Source organism: Xiphophorus couchianus, chromosome 15 (assembly GCF_001444195.1).
Source record: "Xiphophorus couchianus chromosome 15, X_couchianus-1.0, whole genome shotgun sequence".
In the NCBI taxonomy this organism is placed as follows: Eukaryota; Metazoa; Chordata; class Actinopteri; order Cyprinodontiformes; family Poeciliidae; genus Xiphophorus; species Xiphophorus couchianus.
This window is the reverse complement of record NC_040242.1, coordinates 22929834-22956091: the sequence shown is the minus strand read 5'-3', so window position 1 is coordinate 22956091 and position 26258 is coordinate 22929834. Positions and strand designations below refer to the sequence as shown.

At 39.3% G+C, this 26258-nt stretch overlaps 2 protein-coding genes across 4 annotated transcripts; one reads left to right on the top strand and one right to left on the bottom strand.

Moving 5' to 3' along the window:
* Positions 1–2587: 2587 nt before the first annotated feature.
* Positions 2588–18744, bottom strand: ube2j1 (ubiquitin-conjugating enzyme E2, J1). Of its 2 annotated transcripts, none has more exons than XM_028039964.1 (8): positions 18384–18744; positions 12028–12101; positions 11113–11244; positions 10593–10677; positions 9288–9393; positions 7536–7665; positions 6149–6268; positions 2588–4607 (listed from the first exon to the last, which is right to left on the bottom strand). In XM_028039964.1, exons 1-8 carry the CDS (start codon positions 18412–18414, stop codon positions 4320–4322), a joined length of 966 nt encoding a protein of 321 aa, XP_027895765.1. In that variant the 5' UTR covers positions 18415–18744; the 3' UTR covers positions 2588–4319. The 2 variants fall into 2 exon arrangements, with proteins under 2 accessions (XP_027895765.1, XP_027895766.1); XM_028039965.1 differs by lacking the exon at positions 18384–18744 and adding an exon at positions 14074–14237.
* A 3643-nt stretch (positions 18745–22387) lies between these two features.
* LOC114158462 (DNA repair protein RAD51 homolog A) lies at positions 22388–26258 on the top strand. Of its 2 annotated transcripts, none has more exons than XM_028039962.1 (10): positions 22388–22524; positions 23065–23156; positions 23914–24051; positions 24435–24552; positions 24638–24729; positions 24813–24907; positions 25002–25115; positions 25274–25403; positions 25549–25670; positions 25739–26258. In XM_028039962.1, exons 2-10 carry the CDS (start codon positions 23073–23075, stop codon positions 25860–25862), a joined length of 1017 nt encoding a protein of 338 aa, XP_027895763.1. In that variant the 5' UTR covers positions 22388–22524; positions 23065–23072; the 3' UTR covers positions 25863–26258. The 2 variants fall into 2 exon arrangements, with proteins under 2 accessions (XP_027895763.1, XP_027895764.1); XM_028039963.1 differs by having other exon boundaries at positions 22522–22655.

The window sequence follows — 26258 nt, the reverse complement described above, 5'->3', positions numbered from 1 at the left end:
TCTATTAGTCTGTGAAAAGATTAATATGTTATAATGCAGCCGGAGACCCAAGAGGAAACAGAACAGTGGTGAATCTTCCTGGGTTTCCACAGGGAGCCACATAAACCATGGCTCCAACCTACTGATGGAATCATTGTCTCTCTGAACCATCTCAGTTTGGCCTCTGTCACTCCACCTCTAACACATCTAACATGATCAGTCCGTCTGCTGTCCTATTTCTTGATCCCATTCATCCTCATCTCTCCAAAGAGAACCTCAACAATCCAGAAGAAGCACTGCATGCTTCAAAGCTATGGTCAGTGTCAACAATGCTCTTCATGGGAGAATTCCAAGACCAGAACCACTGCTGACCAAAAAGAAGGCAAAGATCAGTTTCAACATTTACTAAAAAGGCCTTCATGAATCCTAAGACATTGTCAGGGGCCAAGCAGGAAGCATAAGACACAGGTGATTAAATCAACAAGGCAGGTTTTAATTTACCCAAAAATGTGAAAACAAACACCTTCCACCTCACTTATGCCACTATATGACAGCCTCTTACAGACAGCTCTGAGATCCACAACACTCTGTCATATGAGCACTTCATCAAAGTTGTAACTATATAAAACAGGTTGCTTATATAGTGACTGTTGGAAGTCATGAAACAGGGACTGCTTCCTCTGTCCTCTGGATGGAACTGGGGAGCAGGATCTCGTCCTGATGGTAGAAACCAACCAGGCCCAAAGACAATCTAACATTCCTTGTTTGGGGCAGAGGGCATGATTCAGTGGCCTGGATTTTATTGATCTGTGGCTTGATGACCGCCATCAAGGTCATCAAGCCACAATGGTCAGTGATACGGTCCAGGTATTCTGTCTCAGCAGCAGCGACCACACACTTTGATGGATTCATTGTCAACCCAGCCGAGTGAAGGTTGTCCAGGACAATGGACGGGTCGCTTCTTCCAGTTAGTGCTGTGAATAGCAATACCAACCAAGTAAGGTGATCGCTCCACAACTCAGAACAGAAAGAAGGAGGCACAATCATGAGGGAGAGTGACGGATCTGAACCTTGCTTTCAAGAAAACTCAGTGAAAACAGAACAAAGCAAATCACAATTTATAATGTTTGACAAGTAGACTGAAGAGAGTGAGAGGAGAGTGTAAACTGTAAAAAAAAAACTATAAAGACTATATTAATATAGACTTAATTTAGTCTTAAAGACTATGGGGAAACAAAAAGCATAAAACCTCAATTATGTTAAATCATCAGCTTTACTGTAAATATTCATTTTGTCAAAGCTTTTTCAGTTATTTATTTGTGTGTTGAACTGATGTGGAAGCATCACTGGTGACTGCATGGTCTGTTTAACTTTCCCCACATAATTATTTGGTGAGCTTGTTGTGTTCAGGTGATTCTGTTTAAGCAGCTGATCGAGTTTGGAAGAAAAGCTCAAACATCCCAGTGTGACCAGCAGCACAAACCAACCAGGCTGCATTGTGACGGGGAAAAATATCAGTCAAGTTCTGTGAAATCAGAATGCTGGTACGAAGAAAGGCATTTCCAAAAGTAATACATTAAACTGTTAATAACTTCATTTAATTTGGCACTTCAACTGGCTCATGAATTTATCGCCACTACAAAGAAAAAGAGATCATAGCAGAGATTACACTCACATTGTGCCACCACACTGATAAATGAAGCAATAATAAATGGTGTATGGACTCCATTTATTATCCAATGAAGACATTTATAATTAAACAGTAAACGAATCCTTTTTCTGTCTTGGTTCTCCAGCTGTTCTAATAGTAGCAGCAGCTCAAAAGTCAAACACAATGAAAGCCGAAGAAAAGATCCTTCATTAAAAACTGTGAAGTTTTATCCAGAGTTAGACGTGGAAAGATGTGAACTCTTTATCCTGCAGGGAGGAGCATCAGCATCCTGCTTGATCAGGACGTTGATCAGGCAGCATCCTCTGGCCTTAAAAAAATCTTAAATCAAGGTTTTGGTTCTAGCATTCATCAACTCCTGAGACTGATGTGGCTTGTGAAGCAGCTGTGGGAATCACTATCATTTGTGAGTGTGAATGGGTGAATGACTGAATGTAGTGTGAAGCTCTTGGTGCTGTACAAGTACAGGTCATTTATCACGTCACACAAACACAAGAGTCTCCTGAAAGGCTGAGAGACGTACATCTGTTGGAAAGATGGTTTTGCTGCTTAGCCACTTGGTCTGAAAACAGTGGCTGCTTGATGTCTAGAAATGTAATAATAAGATGTGGAGCTTTAAAAAGAATGTTCACAAATGACACCACAGTTCTAGGCTGCACAGTACTGTGCAGCCTGTGCAGCCTTGGAAGCACAATTTGCTTCCAAGAATTGTGACTTGACTGCCTTCACTCATGTTCAGTCCAGTTCTTACCTACTTCAAAGACGTGCATTCTTTGTTTATTAAACTATACTCAACAGCTATTAATCATTTAGGTATTAAATGTCGCTATATTCAAATAATGAAGCAAAATTTTGCTGCCATATAAGCACGACTGATCTTACTGAGGTGTTGAGAGCTTCACGTTTTCTTCAGCAAATACTTTATAAATCAGAAAAAAGTTGTTTTCCTCATCAGATTTATTTCACTGGGTTACATCTTTATTTGCAAACATAAACTCATAAAATCATTTGTGAACATTCACATATTGAAAATTTTGTTGATGGTGATTCTTTGGCAAATCAATTATGAGTCTGAGGTTCTTACAAGTTCTAGCAGTCCTACCATAAAACCTGAAAATCACAGTGCAGCACGCTGCATGTATACATGAGCGAACGCTAAAATCTGCTTAGAGTGAACCTATCATCTAACAGAAACCTTCAATTTAGCATAAAAAGTCACTGAATTAAAAATCTGATACTTTTTATTTTAAAGCAAACCATCCACCCCCACACACACGCCCTCACACACACATTAAGTTAATAAGAACTCCTTGCGTCTATGATAAATGGCAGCTTACATAACCCTCTTGATATTTGCTGACTCCCATCTTTTACAAGATAAAGGAAAACATGAGAAGTGTGTGATAGTTTATATCTTGCTTTAAAACTAAGACTTTTCCAAACTCTTGCCCCAACATCTTGGAATCAGATTTTTGTGTGGCAGGAATTTCAAACACACATCAGTCTGATGAGAGAAAGAGCTCACATTGGCCCATGTTGCTAACTTATCAGTTACAGTTTTAATTGACAGAATAAGTACAGCCGTTGGACATTCAACAATTACATGAGGAGAGGGAGACATGTTGGCCACGGCATGAGTTCTATAAATGAAAAAAGCTTCCAGTTCTTAATGCCGCAGGCCACAATGCCGCAGAGAGTAAAAGTCACACTGATTAAAAGACACCCTGGAGGTGTTGTTGACTGCAGCAGCAGGAATGATACGGCCTCCTGAGAGGAGCAGGCTGCTGAGGCAGCAGAGCACGAAGGGCTTTTCCAGCAAACTGGTTCCAGTACTAAATAAGAGCTAGTGCTAGCTTCAAACCCAGTATTTTTTCTGCTTAATGTTCTGAGGCTAAATGAGGAAGCAGGAAGTGATGCTACAGACACACAAACTTCATGTAAAAGACCCTCCTCCATCAGAGGCTTGAGGCAGGTTCACAGAGACCAACAACCAACTAAAACTCAGCGTCCTGAAGTGAAGAAAGACACCTAGAAATAAAACGTATTATTGTTATTATGAAAAGGCTTTAAGCACAAAACTTGAAAAGGTTTCAAGTTTTGGATTTACTGTAGTGTTTGTGTTAAGCTGACGTATGAAAACTGCTAAGCTATAATAGGAACATGAAGTCGAGGCATGAGGAAGAGGAGTTAACCAGCTGTCATGCTAGGCGCAGTTGCTACTCTGATACAGTTGTTTTACCATCGTCTGCTGACAGTTTAGATTCAGGGGATTTTTACAGTGAACTGGGCCTCATCTAAACATCACGAGTTGTGTAAAGTAGCACTTCTAAATCAAATATATGACATTAAAACATGTGTGCAGAGGTAATGAGACAAACTGTACTCGGTCTGGGTAAGGTGTTCCTCTGCTGAAACACAGGATACACCAGAGAAAGGAGGAAACATCCTGGAAGACATCATGATGAGACTGGGTCTGCTCTACAGCCGTGAATAAAACCAGGAGTTTTTACCTTTATGATAGAATCAGATTAGAAACAGCTCTAGCACCAGCCTGCTCTAGTCCTGGAAGCATGTTAGTGGAAAAGCCCCAACGTCAGTGTTAGCTACAGCCTCAGCTTGCCCTCCACGGTTCTGCTCAGAGTTCTGTGGACTACAGCGGTAAGGGGAAACATCACAAGTCATAGTTGAACTTGTATTCATTAGCCAAATAGATTCTGCGGAAGATGAGGGCAGCCAAGGCCAGGGTGAGAACCACGATGAGGACTGCAGAGGCTGCATGGTTGTCACGGCGAGGCGCCGGACCAAACAGAGCTCTGCTAGCTACTGGTTCTCTGCCGGTCCTGGGGGCCTGTCGGCTGAGCTGCTGGGCCCGGCGCTGTCTGGGACTGAGCCGACGAACAGGGCCGCTGTCATTGGGGGCCTGGAGCTCCTCTGGATCTGCTGCTGGAGACGCTTCCGCCTGCAGGGGGACATGGAATCCTTCAGACTAAACCTTAAGTCACATGTTATCAGATACTTTTGTCTTTCCTGGTCCTCCTGAGATGCGTTCAGGGTGTGCTAGACCAGGGTGTGTGTGTGTGTGTGTGTGTGTGTGTGTGTGTGTGTGTGTGTGTGGTTCTCCAGCTCAGAGCTCGGTTTCTATGTTTGGATCAACCAAACCAACATGAACTTGAGACAGTTTGTGTTCTCACTACTCCAGCAGCCCAAACCCTATTTTGGTTTCTCACAGCACTAATGTGTGGTCAATAGTAGCATCATTGGTCAGTATAATGAAAACTAAAAACCCAACATGAGCATCAGCACAGAGTGTGAAACAGTGCATAAAAGTTTAGGATAAATTAGATCTCATTTAATTAAACCTAGCAGGATCAGACAGCAGGCTGCAATAAGAACAGGAAATTACTGCACAGACAACATGGACTTGTTTATGGGAAGTAACTGGTGGAGGAAGTTGGAGGTTAGTCCAGCAGGCCAGGCAGCATGCTGTGGTCCATCTTTTTAGAGTTTTAGCTTCAACTTCAGAAACAGATGGCAGGGACTATTTTAGCTCTGCTTGGTTTATTTAAACACAGGATACTAATCTAAGTTGACCCTCTCCTCTGCTCCTTCAGAATCAGTCTCAGTGGTTCCCTGGATAGCATCTGGCACCAAAATCAATCCTCTTAGGCAACACAGCTTGCTGATATTTTCAGATCTGTTGAAGAGAAGCTGTGGAAATAAAAGTTGAAAGCCAGAGAGCTCGTCTGCTCTTACGCTGACAGAGAGCTGATGTCTGACTGCAGAACTAAAACCACCAACTATGGGCAACAGCTCAGCAGCTGAAGAAGGCATGAAGAAAAACCACTTCTGTAAGAATTTGTATCCTCTTTTGTCTGATTTCCATCTTTCCTGAATTCTGGGTTTTAGTTTTCTGAAAGCCAGAATAATCAAAATGACAAGAAATAAAGGCTTGAAATATTTTAATCTGAGATGAATCTATTGAGTGAAATGAGTGAAGAAAAAATATTTAACTTTTCTTCTTCTTTTTTTTAACATGTACTGTATATTGGTATAATATCTGCTGTTCTGACTGCTGCTAATCACAGAAATATCAGCTCAGGCGTCTTTATGACCTGAGTTGTATGGGGTCTGTGTTACACTGTACTTATATGACAAAGGGAACATACAGAACAAAGGTCAGACAGAGTCCAGACAGAGCCTCTGAGCAAATATGGTGGAAAGACAGACAGATGTCCAAAACCTGTTTTCAGAATTTACCCAAACCAGTCTCGATGAACAGTTAAAAATATATATATTTCTGATTATTTTGGGTGCTTTTATGAAAACACTAATATCAACCTGAAAAGTGACATTAAAGGTATTTCTAGTGTCACTGGAAGAGTGTGGAAGGATTAAAAATAAGTTTGCCTCACAGTGATTTCTGAAATCCAAATAAAACCTGACAGAGAGAGCATAGCTGTGTGGCTCTCAGTGTGTCCCACATGACACGGCGCCACCTACCTGTTCAGCCTGGGGCCTTTCTTCAGCTTGCTGCTCAGAAGAGCTGGAGGTTTCTCCCTGAGTGACAGTTGAAGCTTTACTTCCACTTGTTGAAGCCTGTGGTATTATGCTGGACTCTGCCTGTACGGACACACAGGAAACTACAGTCATCAGCATGGTGTGCTGGAGCAAATAATTCAGACGTAGATCTTTATCATGACAGATATCACAGTTACACTTTTCGTTGGCCTAGATCCTTACTCACCTACTGAAAGTATGTCCAACAACAACCAGAACTTTCTCTTTATTAGGATATGCGAAGTGATCCAATTGAACAACAGAGGAAAAATCTGTAGCTGAAGTTTTCCACTGCAACATTCATGGCAGTATTGATAACTAGCACTGCTTAAGTGCTAATGTAATGATAAATGATAGGACATGGGAATTAAATTAATAGTCATATCTTTAATCAGTTTTGTAAGTAACAGACTGAGCTGTCCAGGCTGGAATTGTGTCTTCATTCGTTCATAACATCGTACTCTGGTTAGTGGCTCACAGATGTCAATCAAACTTCAAGAAAATGTAAACTTGGTAGAATAGAACTACTTGCAGCCTGAACCTTCCAGTAGTGATTGATGCCTTCCAGACAGGCTATGTGTTAAGAAACAGCCAGCTAATTAAACACTAATAGATAAATGGTGAGTAGGAATATCATACAACTCTACAGTTGTAATCTTTTAATTACAGCGGATCCCTGCCTGTTCCCGGTTCAGTTTTCACAGACGCTTTTTTATAGAGCATATTTAAAATATTTTTTAAAATGCAGTTTGTGAAACTAAAATACCTAGGCACAATGCTGCTTCACATGGTAATAGCTGATGTTTCCAAAGGAGCCAATCCAGGAGCTCCTTTCACTTTCCTTGGCACCGATTGGCAGCAGCCCAAAGAGCAGAGATGTGAAGGATCCTGGGTGTTAGCTTCTTCAGTAGGTCAAGCCCATTTATCCACAGTTAGTGTGCTAGCTAAAATTAATGTGCATTTGATAAAATAAACTGTTCTGTGTTTTTAGAGGGTATAAAGTATTCAGAGATTTCAGCTTTTCACAGGTTCATCACAAGGTTAGCTTGTATAACTTTAACTGCACCAGGTTCTGTTTAGTGTGACGTAACTCTTTCAACAAGCAATTCTGTTCACAGAAGTTCATTTCTAGAAGTAGCTCTCTGAACAGTAATGACTAATACATTTCTGATCATTTGGCAGTTTATTGAAAGTTTAAATCAAGGGTCACATTAATCAAATAATTTCCACCTTTTATATATATACGTATATATACAGTATAATTGATGTCAATCATTTATACTGGATGACATCAAAGAAGAATTCTTCCCGCCACAAATGGAGTTTGTACCTTGAATTTGATTTGCTGTGCTAGTTCTTTGGCCTGGCGATCCTCAGCACTGGGGTTGCTGTTGGAGGTCAGAGGCAGGAGGGCAGATCGCATCGAACAGCCACAAGCTTCACAGCAGAAGTCCTGGGACCTGGAAACCAACAAGGAACAGCTTATCATGTCTCAAGGACATCTTTAGTTTTGCAGCTCACATTTTTAAACAATGAAAAAGTCACCTGTGATAGCATCAAGCCATTAATGAGGCATCTTTGCATCATGACGTATGGATAAATTAACTTATAAACACTAAGGACCTTAAAAACGTTGTTTTTAGGCACCTGTGGTTTTTTTATTCTATTATTTAAACACAAAGCATACACTGAAATCAAATCTGCTGCCTACTGGCAGGTTGCTAATCTATTTCTGAATGGTTCAAAGCCTTTCACACAATGACTTGTATAAGTCCGCAGCTAGCTGCTGATATTTGCAAATAAACTGCAAACAGCTTTATCACAACAGAAGAGAAGCTATCTAGCTTTTCAGCTTCTTAAAGGGAAAACAATAATATTTGGTTTTTAAACATATTCACATTTCTGTAGAAGCTCTCTTCTGTTCTCTTCACAACAGAAAAGAAAAGTTGTGAAAAACCAAAACATATTTGTTTTTTTATGTTGAAAAACCAAATATTCTTGTTTTCCCTTTAAGAAGCTGAAAAGCTAGGTAGCTTCTCTTCTGTTGTCTTTCTGAAACTTTGTTTTAAAGTGCCAATAAACCCACAGGCTGGTCCCAACCCTCATCTCATCTAATAGAAGAGCGACTTGCTGCCTGTCCACCTCAAATGTAGTGCAGAATGAAGCCTGTGCAGTACATTCCAGTTCATGTACCATTATGACACCAGATGTATTGGTGATAATGACTATGTGGACTTGCAAAAAGAAGTGACCTGACCACACCATGTTTGTTTGTCAAGCACACGCTTTACAGGAAAGATGATAAGTTGTAAAAACAGCTGATGGTACATAAACAGGGCTGTCTTATTATAGTAATACTGTACATATAAAAAAGCGCATTTTTCACATATAAACAGTTTATAAAATCTTGTTATTTTAAACACAGCGCTTCTCTCCTAAATAAAGAAACTAAAGGAGCTACTGGTGCCGTAAACTCTTGACTTTTCTTTAACAGTGAAAATAGTCCTTTATCACTGTTCCTGTCAGTAAAGCAGATGGCTGTTCCCACAGAGCCAGGTTCTGCTGCAGATTCCTTTTACAAAAGTAATGGCATGTTAGCATCTTTTATAGTGCTCTCCTTTAATTTTAACCAGGGCATCCCTGGAAAATAGATTCATAATGTCAATGGGTTTACTTCCTAAAAAAAAAAAATTGAATAAAGTGAATGCTTATGTTGCTGCTGTCCAGGGCAGCTCAGAGATCAGAACAGCTTTCTAGCTCATGGGACACTGGGTCAATTCACCCCAACTCAGGCCCTCATTCTCATTTAATGATTTTCTCTGAGGATAACTTGCAACAGTTCCTTTATGTTCACAGCATGAACATCTGTATAACGTGGATTTGTGGATCACCTCCAAGTCAAAACCTGAATCAACACTGAAAGCGCCCCGGAGCTGCATCTAATGTTTGAGTTGTGGTGAGAAAAATAGCAGTAGAAAGATCTTTAACGCTCAACTATCACTCCCAACCCATAGCACAGCAAACACAAGTTGCAATACAACACAGAAAATGAGTGAAACGATTCTAAGAAAGGAGATCTTACTTTTTAGCGAGGGCCTTTCTCTCTTCTGGGGTGTAATCCAGAGATCCTATTGCACCTTCACCTTTAGTTGGCATGAATCCAATTATAGCTATTAGAGCAGTTCGGACTGCAAGACAAAAACAGAACAAATAAAAATATGAAAAAAGAAACGAAGAATCATAGGTGAAGCCAATTTAACAATGTAATAAAATAGGTAAGTTTACACTGTATCACTGTTTACACATGTTTAACAACCTTCTGATACAGCAGATCTGAAACTTTGTCTATGTGAACATCCAGAATGGACCTGTAGTCAGACATATTTTACAGATTCACATTTTCTTGATTTTATGAAGAATCCTTCTTTGTACCATTATCTTCAGATGTTCTAGAGCAGTGGTTCTCAAATGGGGGTACGTGTACCCCTGGGGGTACGTGGAGGTACTGCAGGGGGTACGTGAAGCTTTTCAAAATATCTTTAAAAAATCAGTAGGCTCCTCATAATAAGTCTTGGGAAAAATTATTTTGTGAAAAGTTCGATAAAATATAAATGTGTGTTCATGCACTGAATTTTATATTCAGTATTTAGTTTCAATATCCTTCAAAATAAAACAGTTTGACTGGTTTTATACCTTCCTGGTGGTCACCGTCTTCTGTTTTTCTTTTTTGCAACCATGCAATGTTTGCAATATGGATGTATTTGTCAGGTTCACTGATATAAGTTGTTTGGCTTTAATAAATCAGACAGTGATTTTACAGCACTGTACCCCTTTTTAATTCCAAAAATGTTTTGCCCGTGTCAGGGGGTACTTGACTAAAAATATATTTTTAAGGGGGTACATCACTAAAAAAGTTTGAGAACCACTGCTTTAGAGTATTCTCCAGAACATAACCAGCCTTCTTAATCAGGTTGTTCAGCCTTTTTTCTTTACTAACTATTATTATTTATTGTTTGGTTTTTACTTGAAGTATGTTGTAAGGATGATTTATGCCAAATGTCAAGGACATATCTCAATCTTTAAGGTGATGGTCTTCTTCAAGCCTGGTGATTATTAGTAGATTTTTAAAATAGTACTTTTGCTGAAAATATCTGTGAACAATGGGATTTCAAGATTCATGTCAAATTCAAGCCTGCAGTTGTTGGGGCACAAGAAATAAGAAACAGAAACTGGAACATGTTTTACTGAGAATGTGGAAAACAATCTAGAGATGTACCGATTCAATATTAATATCTGTATCACTCCTGATATTGAAACCTCAGGTATCTGTATCGGTATGGAAAGAGAAAACAGTGGATTGGAACAGTAGTAATTTTTTAATACTTACTGCTCCAAGAAGGCTGCCAAGTCTCTGGGTGATGCCCTGAGATGCTCAGACAAATCTTCTTCCCCACTTCAAATCTCCCAGTTGGCTGTAAGAGAGAGAAAAAAAGACAATTGACTGGATATGACACAGACAACAAATGATCCAAAGTTTTTACAGACAGGCTGAGGTTAGAAAACCTGAGAACAAAACATACTAATTTAAACATTTTCTGACATACAATAAGAATAAAATACATAAAATATGCACAGAGAGAAAAACTGCATAAGAAATGGACATTCAAAATACTTTGGAATAATCTTATTTCCATGGTTATTATAGCAGGTGTGTTAATGTAAATCAATCTCATTCTCTCAAAAACAGTGCAGTGAATAAACAATCAGGACTTGATTTTGAACATGACACCTTCCACGGCCCCTGGTTCAATAAAATACCACTAAGGCTAAGATTAGAGTCTAATCTGATGTGTTCCTGTTCTGCTTCAGGAGAAGGGACTAAAACATGAACTTTCCCTCCATCTTACTGTCAGCAGGATGATGCTGGGAGGCTTCATGGGGTATTCCGGAGGCAGCACAATCCTGCCATGGTACACTCCACCATCAAAATCAGAATCTGGAGGCCCGCGTACAGAAAAGTGCCATTCAAAGAGGTTGTCCTGGAGCCACAAAGAAATGTCACAATTAGTGCAGATTAGAATGTGTGAACACATACAGGAACATGCACTGACTGGAGGTGACAGCTGGCAGCAACGTAACATCGGTCTGTTGTATTGATACAGTAAGTAACGACGAGAAAAAACATCTCCTGAGGTAAAAGCCTGATGTTGAAGTGGTGAGAATTTGACTGAATCTTTGATCAGATGATGATATGGTCAACATTTGTTCTAAATTCCTTTAGGATGTCCCTTTTAGTAGTTTCAATTCCTGTTTCTTTGATCATGTCTTCTGTCTTTATTGAAATGGTCAAACATAACAGTTTAATAATAAGAGGTCAATAAGCCATATAAAGGAGAATTTACCCTTCAGAATTGTACTGTAGATTAAATTGTGATAGATTTAGGACTGTTAAGAGAATCATCACTTAATTAGATTGATGCTAGTTTTAATATCTAACTATGATTAATTAGTTTATTACTTACAACTGTTGACTCACAAGTTTTGAGGCAATCAGTTATAAAAGGTTCACTATGTCTCGAACAAGAAATACTGACTTGATCTCTTCTCCTCCTTTTACATTATTACTTTACAATTCTTGTCTTGAACTTACACCAATTTACACTCATTTCATTATTCCATGGCTCCCACTAATATAATGCCTAATGCTGACTTGCTTCTACAGGTACACTGAGCTCAGTAAAGATCCACCCTGTCAACCTGTAGAGTTTTAAAAGACGTGACGTGGTCTGCTGACCATCTGGGTGAGATTGTTTTCAACGTACGTCCAGTGGCTGGGCGTGGTAGTGCTCCGTCGGATCCCTCAGTTCTGCAGCTTCCTTCATTAGCCTCTTCACCGCTACGACAGGGACAGTGAAAGGAAGAGTTAGTGACCAAGCAGATGTTATCGGCTCCCATTCTTCTCAGCTACTCCTGATCTCCTGCACTTCCAGAAGGAAATCAGCACTTCTTCAAACTGTTGTAGTTATTTGAGCTGAGAATCAGAAAAGCCAACACCCAAGTATATTCCAATGAAAAATTACCTTCTGCACAAATTACCAGCTTTAAGCTCTTATCAGCACTTATACTGAGAAAATGTGGGAAACGTCTGGGACGTGGATGGACTGTCATATCACTCATAGAATGATATGAATCTGGACCACATGGTTACACATGGAGACATTTCATTATTTTACACAGAAAAATTAAAGGTGTCCTAGAATGAAAAATATAAGGTATTCAGTATTTTTCTTATAATACAACATATTTTTATTTTTTTTAACAGTAAGCAGGACCATGTCTATCCTGTGACTTTTCATCAAAAGACACTTGAGGTCTGTTAAATTTTGCTGTTTATATACGCGAAGACTAAATTGAGTAATATTACCTTTTGGTATGCATGAAATCCGTGTAAGTATACTTTTACTGCAGTATCATTAAGGCAAAGTACACACTCAGCGCTAAATCCCTCATATAAGTAAGACAAACAAAGCTTTAACTTTAAATGTCAGTTGATAACCATAGGGATTTGCAAACTGAATTTCCATAGCATCCCAGCTCTGAGTTCAAGGTATCAGCTAATGATCAGCACTTGGCCTGAAACACACACATCTGCTGCTTCAGTCTAGCTACAGAAAACATCAGCATCCTAGGAAGGTTACACAAGTCCTTGTGAGGACGTTGAGGATTATAGCTATCTGAAAGGGTGGGGTCACTTCCTGCCTCGGTGAAGGACATAAAGTCAGCTCCTACTGCACTGCTGGCTGTAAGGCAACAGCTCATCATGTTTAAGCAGAGAAGTGAAAGAGCTCTTTAGAAAAGTGCCTGGAGAAATAAATCACATGGTTCTTAGAACAAGGACAGGAGTAACAACACGTGCCAATGTCATTTTTCTAGCTCATGTGGAAAATTCATAATGTATACATCAAGTTCAGAGGGAAGTCAGTCTGCCAGGCAGCTGGGTCAATATATAGTCAGAAATGGCAAACGTCATGAGTGACCAGGCCAGAGTGGGAGAACACAAGATGGGAGTGAAAGTTAGCATGGAATTAGGAAAAGGTAAAGTCTAATTTAGAGGCTGTTCAGGCAGTCAGATTTTATTTGGGATCCAATCATCAAGAGACTGCTGGGATGTCAAAATTAATTCTAAAATCTGTAAAACTGAAGAAACAGATGAGGATAAGGGAGAGCTAGAAAAGTGGATGGGGGGCAATAAAAAAGTGATGATGGTAAGATGAAGTGAGAGGAGCTGGAAGCTGTAGGGGAGAAGAAAAGCAGTGGAGCAGAGATCGCCTCATAGCACAACATTTTTACAGAATGTGGTCATCTGATTTTGCCGAAGGCCAGCCACTCTGAATTCACCACACTTATCCTGTACTGCAGGATGAGGAGTCTGCACTGCTCCGCCCTCCTCAGTGTTCTCTATACTCAGAGACTGAAAAGCTTCAGGATTACTTATGATTTCAATTACAAACAACAAAACTAAAATGTGGATAAAGACTAAGTCTTAGCAGGTTCTGCATCATCTTCATAAGGTCTCTGGTTTTAGTTCTGGGATCGATTTGCACATTTCAGATCAAAACTTGTTCACAGAACCCGTCTTGCTGAGTGGGATGATGGGTGGACATTTCCTTGTCTATGCTTGCATATAAGTGCTTGAATAGATGAACGCGTTTCCGAGGATGAACCAGACTTCACACAATTCTCTTCCTGATATTTTGGCTGATTTCTTTTGACTGTCCCATCATGACAAACAACAAAGCAGATTGTTCCAGTTGGGACCTTAAAATACAAGTGAACCTCCAGTTAACTCAAGTTTGTCAGTAACCAACCAGTAGCTTAGCCATGGTGGTGGTGCAGGTTCAGGATGGCCAGCTGGTTCTGATATCTCACATTTCCACTGATGGACGGATGTCTGGTCTGTACCTCCTCTGGCTGCGACGCCCAATGCCAGCGCAAGTCTCACACATAAATATTAATCAAAGACAGAAAGTGAAAGGAGCATTTTTCACTGCAATTATAATAAAATGAGAAGAACTGGAAATGTTGGGAGAAGGTGATATGAAGTATCTTTTATTATTTATCATTTCACATGGAGAATAGCTGAACTGCTGTTAAAGGGAAAATAAAATGGGTTCATTTGGGTGTTTTTGTAGCTTTTTAAAGAAGTTACATTTTATCATTCAAATGTTTCTTATTTGAAATACTTGCATTGAATGATCTTTTTAAATCTAAATCCCATCTTACTTCCTACATACACCAAAAAGAAAAGATCAAGAAGCAGAAAATAGTCAACGATTTTTTTTTTTGAATAACCAATACCTCAGTCTTCTGTGAGTTAGAGCACGTGGCTTCTCCTGCTTAGTCTCATATCCCACCCAATCCTTCATTTAATGGTAAGCTGAGTGGACAAGGAAAGGCCTTTCCCACAAATGTGCCTATGATCTCAGCTGAGTCGGGGAGGTCAGGCCACTGGCCCAAGGCGATGGGTTGATAATCCCTGCATGTCAAATCATTTTATGTAACACACATTTTGAGTGTCTGCCACTGGGAATGAGTCACAGAAGGTCCAGAGGGGAAATAGGAGATTCTGTTGCATAACAACAGACCAAAACCAGAGACGTGGAGGGCCTGAGGGAGGGAGGGAGCCAAACTCCTCAAAAGTGTAATCTTTCCTAATTGCTTGCATGCCTCTGCTGTCACCACTACACAGCAGAGATGAAATATGCCTGATTACAGTAAAAACTGGTGGGCATGACAACAAACAGAATCAATGATTTTTCGGTCTCATTAATAATTTGAGATAATCCCAAACTGTGGTGGTATAAAACTGCACACTGGTATAAAACCGTGTGCTGTATGAATGTTGTGGTGTATTTTTATTATTGTTTTTTTCTTTATGTTATGTATTTATTTGTATTTATTATGTATTTATTTGCCAACTAAATATTTAGCTACCAAGATAAATATTAGGAGCCAACTTAATATTTAGTTTGAAACTGTGACATTTATAAATTAATGAGTAATACAGAGAAAACATGACTTGATTTTTTTATGAAAATCCAAACTTTGCTGTTCACAAAGAAAATTTCCTCTTGGGGGATAATAAAGTTTATCTGATCTGATCTTAAACAATCCTATATGTAGAATACCCCATCAGCTGGGTGCTTAGTCATTTCAGGTACATTTTTATAATTTCTTTTTTTTTTTTTTGCCACTGTCTGACGCCATATGTCATACTACATTTCTATTTTTAAAAATTATTTTCAAAATTATTTCTGGAAGAATTAAAACTATTTTACTGCAAAGTCTATGCATTTAAGTGATACTCCAAAATATAATCGCATCTAAATACAAATTTTTCCAAATACAGACAAGTGGGAATCGGCCAATTAGGAATTTTCCTCTGAATACAAATCGCTACAACTCCAGAGAGACAGGTGGACCTTTGGACCTTCCTCTTAACACAGGATAAAACTGATAAAGAACCAACTAAAGCTTTTAAATGTAGATGGAACATAAGCAGGTTTAAATAGTTTCTCTGCTCTGTGAGGCAGAAGACTGCAGCTCCAAGGAGGAGCTACATGGAAATATGTGATTCTTTGTGAGAGCAAGCATTTAGGCACCCTGAATGGTTGCCATGGGAGATTAAAGGATTTCTCAAGCATGCATGAAATAAATAAACAATACAATAAATTAAAGAGTCGAAGCAACACTCCAGGTACACTGAAAAAGGAAAACAGTTGAACCAACTTAATTGAATTGCTGCAACTGGTAACAAGTTATTCAATTAAGTTTAACCAACTTAATGCATTAAGTTGGCTTATGCATTAGTTTACTTCAAATAAAGAAGTGAACTAATAAAATAAAGAAGTGAACTAATAAAATAAAGAAGTGAACTAATAAAGGATCTTTTTTGGCTCAGGTGGCTTTTATTTGAAAGCAGTTTGTTAGACAGGAAATAGGGGGAAGACATGCGGCAAAGGTCATCAGGCCAGGAATTGAACCTGTGACGTCCGCATCGAGGACTAAGGTCTGCTGTGAGTTGTGCTCTACCCCTGCTCCACCACAGCACCTGGTCGGTACAGAATCTGTCCCTGGTGAAGCCTGAGTCATGACGTCAGACGTAGGATACAAACGCCGCACTGAAGTTAATCGTTTCAAGTAAAGTCAAAGTAAAAAGTTCCTCTAAGTTAAAAATATGTAACTTTTAAGTTAATTCAACACAAACAGGTAAGTTGTCATCATTAAACCAAAGGAATTAAGTGAGATTAATAAATAAGTCCACAACATGAACTACAACCCAAATAAACTTTTTAGATTGTATGTTTCTGATGAGGGAGTAACATAACATGATGCAAAGCTCAAAAAAGTACATTTTACATAACACCTCAACTTTACATATTGGCTTTGTCCAAGTTTATTTTGTCTTCTTATGATAATAGGCTTCACAGGTCTATTGTGAATCTGAGCTGGTAACATGCAGATGCTGCAGTGTTCTGGTTGATGTGCAGCAAAAACTCAGTGGTTCAGAACGTTCAGCGTTTCACTCTCAATTTCAGTTCCATTCTGAAACAACTGACAATGTCTGGCAACAGCAGCAGGTGAAGTTAATGTTTTAAACTAACACAGAATGTTCATCTGAGAGGGGAAATATTGAGAATACTGAGATGAACAACTCAGCTTTTGACTCAAGAAATTTGAAACACAAAAATATGAGAGATGCAGGTCAATTTTATGTACAAATGACTGTAAAATATTATTAGCTACAAATTGTTACTTTGTCAACCCAGCTGCAGTACTAAATCCACACCACAGGTCACAAGTTAATAAACTGAACTAATCATTTATCTACAACTCTTCAGTTCTACCAACAGCCTAGTTTCTTGTTCTGCAAGAAATACTGATTTATTTCACAAATTAAAATTACAAAAAATCATACATTCTTACCACCAACTCTATGAAAATTTTAAAAAGTAGACTTAAATAATCACAATCTCAGTGGAACCTAAAGGAATTCAGGTGCCTTTAAAGTTCAATCAAAATGTCGAGTTAGCCACCCAACAACCTTTCAGCTATTGCTCTCCTACACAACCTGGGCTCACTATAAAATATTTTAATGTCTAATCTAACCACAACTTTTCTATATAGGTGGCAGAAAAAAAGACAACGGACAGAGCCTTTAATGTGAAATGATGGGTCAACCCATTTGATCATGGGAGTCAAAAATGTGGCCTGAGGGTCATTTGTAGTTCCTGACCACAGCTCTAGAATTGTAAAACATTATATATGGACATTTTTAATAGAAAACTTTAGGAATAACACAAAGTATTTATCTTTGAATTGCCATGTCTCTTGCTTTGTGGTCCCATAGTAAATGGGACCACAAATCTTCAGCAACATCTAGTGAAATAATTCGTTAAACTTGCCTAAATATAGCAAAACTTTGAGGAAAAGACGAGAGCTGTCAGAATCATAATGGTTTTTGACCTGGACAATGGATGAGAAAACAAAAATCTGTCAAAAAAGCAACCCGTTTCTTCTACTAACCCAAGCCTTAGAAAAACTTATGTTTGGACCTACATTGATTTACAGATGCCTTTCCTTCCAAAATTCACAACATTTGTTTTTGCTTTTTAATAAAAAGAAAATATGTTTGTGGCCCTCTAGCACTTTCCACATGATGAATTTGGCCCACGTGGTAAAAAGTCTGGACACCACTAGAGGTTAACAGCTGCTAATCAACGTGCAGAGCAAAATCTAAACATATGCTCACAACCTCCAAACAAACACTGCTGGACTAAAAACCCGAGTTTAAATAAAATGTGTGAGTGAAAACGTAACGCTCAGTGTATCATTTTCATCTGCTTGAACCAATGATAATGTGTTGGGTTATTCTGACTGCTAAACAGAAGGAAATGAAAGCAATTTCCATACCGTCTTAACAACTGTAGAAATTTCCCCAAATATAAAGTCAAACATAGCTCTACGTGTTAGTTTCAGTTGACATTAAAGTTAACCGTGGGCGATACACAGCTGTTATATAGCTATTATGAGAGTAAAGTGGTAAAAGTTGGTTGATTTTGTCATCTTTTTGGCAAATGTAGTAGGAAGAGGTGAACGACTTTGACAGAGAGCTTACCTGGACTTTTAAGGTTATATTTATTTTCCATGCTGGCAGACGCGACGTATTCTGCTTAATCTGGAAGTTCGTTAGAGTCCGCGGCCAACTCGTTCCAACACTAACTTACAGAAGACGTTACTTCCTAGGCTACCAGGAATGAAGAACCCGGCTAGCTTGCTTTCTGGCTGAGATGCGCCGACAGAGGGAGTTCTTCCTCGGGGTACGGGCTCCGGAAGCTGCGGCTTAGGGGACGTTTGCATATAGTTTCGTATCAAAATCAGAAGGATGCTGTCTCTTAAGTTATCTGATGTTTCAATATCGAAACACTCCGTTTAACATTTTTAGCGTGACGTCATTTTGTCGAACGTAAACAGGAAGTGATTGTGAATCCTTATTCCCTATTATTTTGCAACTGCCAAACCAACTAAACGATGCATTACCGCCACCTATTGAGCTGGAGTGTGTTTCACTTTTTCCACTGTCTCGATTACCCCATAATGACAATATGGCAAACTGAGTGTTTACAAATTTATTAAAAATACAAAAAAAATGACATTTACAAAAAATATTCACAACCTTTGATTAATACTTTATTGATTCATCTATTTTGAATATAAGAGTAGCTCACCTAACCTACCTTCAGCAGTTAAAGGGCAAAAGTTTATTCTAGACAGGTCGCTAATCCATCACAAGACTGAAGTTATAACAAATAATGCAAAATTAATCGCAAAAATATTGCAGAGTAAGGAGCGAGGAGAAGTGGTCGGTTTGTTCTCCATCAGCCTAAACCTTCAGCCGCATAATTCCTGAGATAGCTCAGGATAGCCTAAGGTGCTTTAACTAGAAGGCTTTATCAAAAGAAAAGTTTTGAACATGTTGACAAACCTATTAGTACCCCTCTGTCAATGATTGAAATCCCACAGTTGTCACTGAAATAACTTGAACCTGACACAATGATGAATAAAAATGTACTGAAAATTAACCAATTAAAATGCAACATTATTTTTAAAATGTGGTCATTTCTAAAAGCAAACTAATGAAACAGGCCTGAACAAAAATGATGATATATGCAACTTTATATTTTGTTGCAAAACTTGTCGATGTGATCACTGCAATCAGACAATTTCTGTAACTGCTGTTGTGGAAGAAATTATTACCAAGCACTGTCTGGTGAAATCACTCAATCAGGTTTATTCATGAACTGTGCACAACACGGAGAGCTTGGAGGATAGGATCAATAGTGAAGCAGTTCTGGGTGAAAAGCTCTGCCAAGCAGAGACAACACATGAGTTTTATACCAAGGATATGGGATCCAAAACAAGGGACAGATAGTCTGGTTATCATGCAGCTGTAGGAAAACAACTCCCAACCTTATACATGTAACCCAAATAGCTTTATCCAGTGGTAATATACACAAATTTAGAATAAACATATAGCAATATAACTAGCAGATATTACTTTATAATAATTTTCCACTACACTGTCATGAGACTTCAGCACCTGTTTCATGGGCAGGCCAGGTATGCTGGTCCACTCCTCATCCACAAACTGTTCCATTTGCCTCAAGTTTGAATGGTGCCATCTGTGGACGGAATGTTTCAGCTCCTTCTGCAGATGTTTAATAGGATGTAGAGAGTTATGGGAAGTATGGTTATTTGTCCAGACTTGATGCCACATGTCAACATGAGGTCCTGAGTTTGATGTCATGAGTGTGTAGGTCTGATGATATTTGGAGCAAAACCAACAGAATGTTAAAGGTTACATTTGGGCCATTACTTTCAGAATCAAGAAAAATACCCCACTATAACAATGTCATCACTCTAACACTAAATCAGATGAGAAATCTGAGAACAGGTATAAAAACTGAGTGTAAGGTCCTGGTGGACAGTGCAAAACAACAAACAGATGTGGTTTTAATACTTCGCAAAGGAAAGCTAGGTGAGGTATTGAAAAGAAGTGTCACTATTAATTCATTAAGCTGACTGGAAGATGAAGTACGTTTGCTACTCTTCCTCACCCAGCATTTGCATAAACATGAAAATTAGAATAATTAGGAGTTGACTCATTTGTACCAATATCACCATCCTGCTGCAGCCAGGTTTCTGTGAGACAATATAAAACAATTCATATCTGATGTAAAATGTTTGGGAGATTTGTTTTGTTTATCAAACTGTCCTGCTTGTTCAGCAGAATTATGCTTACTTGTTCCCTTCCTACCTCATGATACAGAGCGTAGGTTTAGCTTCACAAGTGTCCCAGATAAATGCTATGTATAAAAAGTTAACACAGTTTAATTAAAAATAGGAACTTCGAAAGATGTTGACTCAATGCAATGGGTCCCTCCATCTCAGAGGACATAGAATGACTTTTGGCTGAAAGTGACACTCAGATACCTTTTTACACATTTTGTTAACATTTTTTGTAATACAAGATTTGTCAAAAAAAGACCACATATTACAAAATGATGTAATCATTGTTAGTTGCGAGCAACACACTGTAATTTTTTCATACACTATTACAACCCAGCTCCAAACCTCTGTCTGGATTACCCTATAAAGCTATAAAAAGAAAGCCTGACCAATGACTTATGTCATAATAAATTAAGGGAAATTAAATTTTTCTGCTTGTGTGCTCACACACCAGCATTTGCAGTAAATTGAACTTGTCATATAAAGATGCCAGGGGCATTGCAGACGTATACTGCTGCAACATCACACAGCTCAGGAGTCATACACCACTGACCCCTTGCCACTCTTTGCATGGCTATGCTGATTTTGGAGGATATGAAATGAAATGTACACATGGATGAACTACGTATTTCAGCTAAATTGGAACTGCATTAATGCTGCTTAATTGACAAGTGAGCTCTTGCAATGTATAAAAGTCAATGAAGGCTCACGTAATGTTGCTAAATTGCTCACATACAAGATATTACAATTGTAACTAGAAAAAATTGCATTTCCTGTGGAAAGTGAATACTATAAGCTGGAGGTGTTTGGTGAAAAGTGCAGAAGAATTTAAAGTCAATTGCAAAAAACTTGCAGAAATGCAAGAAATTGGAAAAAGGCATATAGAAAACCTGTTTAAGAGGAGTGAACATTTTCAGTCAATTCAAAAATCCCATCCAAAGACTATTAGAAATCGCTGCAGAATACTGCTTTCAAACCTATGCAGAAACTTTTAAGGTAAAATGAGCTACAAAGCTACAGCTAGCTGAAATGATAGCTTATAGGGTATCACTAGCAAGTTGACCTACAACTTGCTAGTGATATGTAGTATTTAACTGTTGAATCTACAGTAAAATACCCTATACAGCATGAATAAACCCAGAGCCAAAAAATAAATAATAATAATAATAAAAAACAGAAAATGACTTGCTTTAAGCATAAAAGGACTTTGCAAAGAAAAGGTTTTGAATTTCATTCCAAAAAGTTGTAAAACTCATACGACAATTTAATAGAAATTATTGAAGTACTAGTATTTGGGACAATTAAAACAAAAACATCGCAACATACACCAGTACTATAGCATGTTTTACAAAAGGCTACACATTTAAGCAAGGTTCAGAAGAAGTAACTCAGTTAGCAGTATCTGAGTGTGTCTCATGCCAGAGATTTTGTTGAAACGTTCTTTGAGGAAAATCAGTCTGTTCTACTACTCACAACTCATCATCAGATCTACAACAAAAGGTTGTACTGCCCTCTTCCGGCCGTCCAATCCACACTAACTGAGTCTACCACAGACCGCTCAGGTCTTTTCAAGGGACACTCTTGCTCACCATCGAGCACAGACAGAGCATTGCTTACATCCTTCTTTACATCATCCACATTTTTGTGCATTAACAGCAATATCACGGTTCACTACTGGCAAGAAATAAAAATGACAAGCAAAGCACTGCATGACTTGACTGTAAAACTTAACATGTGATAGTCTGAAGTTAAATCTTAAGTGATTTAATATTGAAGTCTCCAGAGAGTACAATTTTTGAGTCTAAAAGCTCTTACTCTGAATTTTATTTTCACTTTTACTCTGAAAGGTCGCTTCCGTATGTTCCTGTTGACGTTACAGACGTTGAAGTAAAACGTCATTACGTTTTAATCGTGTTTTGAGCGCGGGAGCTTTGAGGAAATTTGCCGACATCAGGCAGAAAACGTTGCAGGTACTTTCTATGGAAGCTTCCTTTTAGCTCAGCACCGACTGTTGCTAAGGAGGTTTAGGAACTAGCCCGAACCTAAGCTGTCAGTCCACTCTGCGGGGCTGGCAGCAGCTTTAAGGAGAGGAAATAATCAGGTATCGAAGTCACCTGGTTTGTGCTAATGCTAGGCTAAACAATTGCATAACTATTAAAATAATTCCGGCGTGGCGGAATAAATACGCCTCAGAACAGTACAAGTTGTGGCGGTACAGTTAAACAGGAACTATCATCTTGTTAATATGCTCTAAATTGCGACTCAACCCTACTTATAGTAGTATTGTAGTGTTTTTACTGTGTAGCGTACACAGTGAAAAGAACAATAGCAATTCTATGATATTTAACAGTCACAACGTATTCTGATCTGACAGAACACCGGCAAGTAATCAAGTTCTTTAGTAAAGATAAGCCGGATGTTTTTACTATCTGAAATCACAAAAAACCGAAGGAGTCTCTGTCTTATGCTACAAAACTGACAGTCACTTGTCTGCGCCCCCTGTCGGCCAGGTGTTATCATGGCGATGAGAGGAGAGACGAGAGTGGAGGTAGAGACGGAGGAAGAGGAGAACTACGGCCCACAGCCTCTCTCCAGACTGGAGGTAAAGTCTCCCGACTGCTTTCTGTGCTGGTTTAGTTAACACTAGGGCTGGACAGTAATATATATATATATATATATATATATATATATAATATTGACTCCACTCCGATAAGGAGCCGCACAGTATTCTGGGAGATGTAGACTTTCGTTGCTCAACCTCTCACATCGAACTAAGCAAGGTTGGTGTGGCATCAACTAACTCTCTCTTTGGTTACCTAGCAACAACCTGTTGAGTAACCTTCAGGTTTCTCATGTCTCATAACCGCTTAAAAATAAATGAGGTGGAGATAAAATTGGATAAAACAGGAAAGACCATGCATTTCACATATTTAAAACAAGCTAATCAATAATTATTAATATCTACTGATATGAAACGCTTATATTGTGATAAGTTATCAGCCATATGGTTCAGCCGAAGTTTAGAGCTTAGTTTGTGTTTGTATTAAAAGTTATTAAATGATCTGTCATGTAAGTCACTTTGAACGGCTTGATTGCTGAAATATGCCATACATATAAAATTGTCTTAACTTAAGATTTGATATGACATTAAATTACATAAAATACAGTTGTCTAAGCAAGTCTTCTGCAATGTGATGGGTAACACCATGGTATTCACAAATAAAAGGAAGGTCAAGTAAATGTCAACAGAAGACATTCTACAAATGTGTCTAAAGTGTTGTCTGTAAATAAATCATTTGTATTTCAGTACTGGTGGGCCTGCCCCCTGCTGGATGCTGATGTTGTCTTTTTGCCTGCAGCATTGTGGGATTAGTGCCAGCGACATCAAGAAGCTGGAGGATGCAGGGTTCCACACCATAGAAGCAGTGGCCTATGCACCCAAGAAAGAGCTGCTCAACATTAAGGGCATCAGTGAAGCCAAAGCAGACAAAGTTTTAGTAGGAAATGTCTATCCTTCCATTTACACAAGCTAAAACTGTACTTTTATTTAGCTTGGTTCATTTATAAGCTCAAATCTTCTATGTTTTCCATTGCATGCATTAAAAGAACTCTGACTGCTTCATTCTGTCCACTCCAGTGAAATGAAATGAATGGACTTGTGGTTGTGAAATAGTTCCTCACTGAGATGCTAATAATGCACAGCTGCACTGAGCGTTTTCCATGTATTAAGTTTAACAGCATTACTTAACAATGTACTCTAGTCATCAGAGAATTAATGGTTAAGTAAAGAAAATTGTGAATTAATCATTGGTATTTTCTGCACTTATGCTACTTTCTTTACTTTCTCTCTCACTGGTGTACTTGGTTCTATCCCTGGCAGGCAGAAGCAGCCAAGCTGGTGCCGATGGGCTTCACTACCGCTACTGAGTTCCATCAAAGGAGAGCAGAGATCATCCAGATCTCCACAGGCTCCAAGGAACTGGATAAATTACTGCAGGGTGTGGCCCAGTGACTGCCTCTCAGCAGTGACTTCTACACCATTGGGAGGGAGGCTGACCTTGCTGAGTCTCTGTTCCTGTGCAGGTGGGATCGAGACGGGTTCCATCACAGAGATGTTTGGAGAGTTTCGGACCGGAAAGACCCAGCTGTGCCACACGCTGGCCGTTACCTGTCAGGTAGCATCCTGTTTGACCAGGAGCTGAACATGGAGGTGTGTGAAGAGGTGTGTTCACAGGAGCTGGTTTTCCTCTGTCCATAGCTGCCTATTGATCAGGGAGGTGGAGAAGGAAAAGCAATGTACATCGACACAGAAGGAACCTTCAGACCTGAGAGACTGCTGGCTGTAGCTGAAAGGTAAACACATTTATACTTATCTTTTTGTTTAATGTACTTAAACATGCCAAAGTGTTTGAACCCTTCCTGCTTGTCTTTTATTTGCTGGGGTTAGGTATGGGCTAGTGGGCAGCGACGTGTTGGACAATGTGGCCTACGCTCGAGCCTTCAACACAGACCACCAGACTCAGCTGCTTTATCAAGCCTCTGCCATGATGGCTGAGTCCAGGTCAGCAGTGGTCTCAGTTACATCTGAACTATGATCCATTGCAAAAGTCTGCAGGAATTTCTTTATACATTAAGATGGACATATTTTGGCTCCAGTGACATCAGACGCTCATAAAGCATTTCAGTTGAACTTCTCAGTGTAACTGGTATTTTCTCCAGGTATGCCCTGCTTATCGTGGACAGCGCCACCGCGTTGTACAGGACAGACTATTCAGGCAGAGGGGAGCTGTCGGCCAGGCAGGGGCATCTGGGGCGGTTCCTCCGCATGCTGCTCCGGTTAGCAGATGAGGTACGCAGCACAGCTCTGTGACCCAAACCCCTTGTTCTGATGTAGTGGACATGTTGGTTGATCATGTCTTTGCAGATCAGCCAGGATTCCTAGCTGTTGTAACACAAACAAGTGAGACTTATGTCTTTTTCCCTCCCCCCTCTAGTTTGGGGTTGCCGTGGTAATAACCAACCAAGTGGTGGCGCAGGTCGATGGGGCAGCCATGTTTTCAGCAGATCCCAAGAAACCAATTGGTGGCAACATTTTGGCTCATGCTTCCACCACAAGGTGTGTTTGACTCTAAATAAGATTGTTTACTCCTCAGCCGCACCTCCAACCATTTTTCCTCTGTCCAGGCTGTACCTGAGGAAAGGCCGAGGAGAAACCAGGATCTGTAAAATCTACGACTCCCCCTGCCTGCCGGAGGCTGAAGCAATGTTTGCAATCAATGCAGATGGCGTTGGAGATGCCAAGGACTGAGCCTCCCTTGGCCAGCAGGGGGCTGTAGTGAGCTCAGGAAGAGCTAGAGTAAAGTGTTCTCATGGTTGGTTGACTGTTCATCACAGTCAGTAAATGTCTCCTACCTGGACATCAGGTCATATTAGATCTAAACATTCCTCAGTTACATGATGAGTATCAGTAACAAGTCCTTCATAGAGTACTGACAATATAACCTGGGAAACCTGAACAAATGACTTCAATGGACAATATTTGTCTAGAGATTTTGCTGAGGCTTGTGTGTCTAAGTTTAGAAATTTTATTTAAAATGTTTTTGTCCTTAAGCTGTTCTGTCCATATTCCCTTCAGAACTAAATTTCTGAATTATTTGAGCAGTGTGTTAAGGGATCCTTTAATAAACTGGTAACTAATTCAGAA

What these genes read in the sequence shown, in the direction of transcription:
- ube2j1 (XM_028039964.1), bottom strand. Translation starts at nt 18,414, where the DNA reads ATGGAAAATAAATATAACCTTAAAAGTCCAG. An exon ending in CCAGCATCATCCTGCTGACA is followed by an intron (nt 10,678 to 11,112) that starts GTAAGATGGAGG and finishes TCTCTCTTACAG; the next exon opens with CCAACTGGGAGATTTGAAGT. An exon ending in AGAAAGGCCCTCGCTAAAAA is followed by an intron (nt 7,666 to 9,287) that starts GTAAGATCTCCT and finishes GTTGGTTTCCAG; the next exon opens with GTCCCAGGACTTCTGCTGTG.
- LOC114158462 (XM_028039962.1), top strand. Translation starts at nt 23,073, where the DNA reads ATGGCGATGAGAGGAGAGACGAGAGTGGAGGTAGAGACGGAGGAAGAG. An exon ending in CCAAAGCAGACAAAGTTTTA is followed by an intron (nt 24,052 to 24,434) that starts GTAGGAAATGTC and finishes TATCCCTGGCAG; the next exon opens with GCAGAAGCAGCCAAGCTGGT. An exon ending in ACTGGATAAATTACTGCAGG is followed by an intron (nt 24,553 to 24,637) that starts GTGTGGCCCAGT and finishes GTTCCTGTGCAG; the next exon opens with GTGGGATCGAGACGGGTTCC.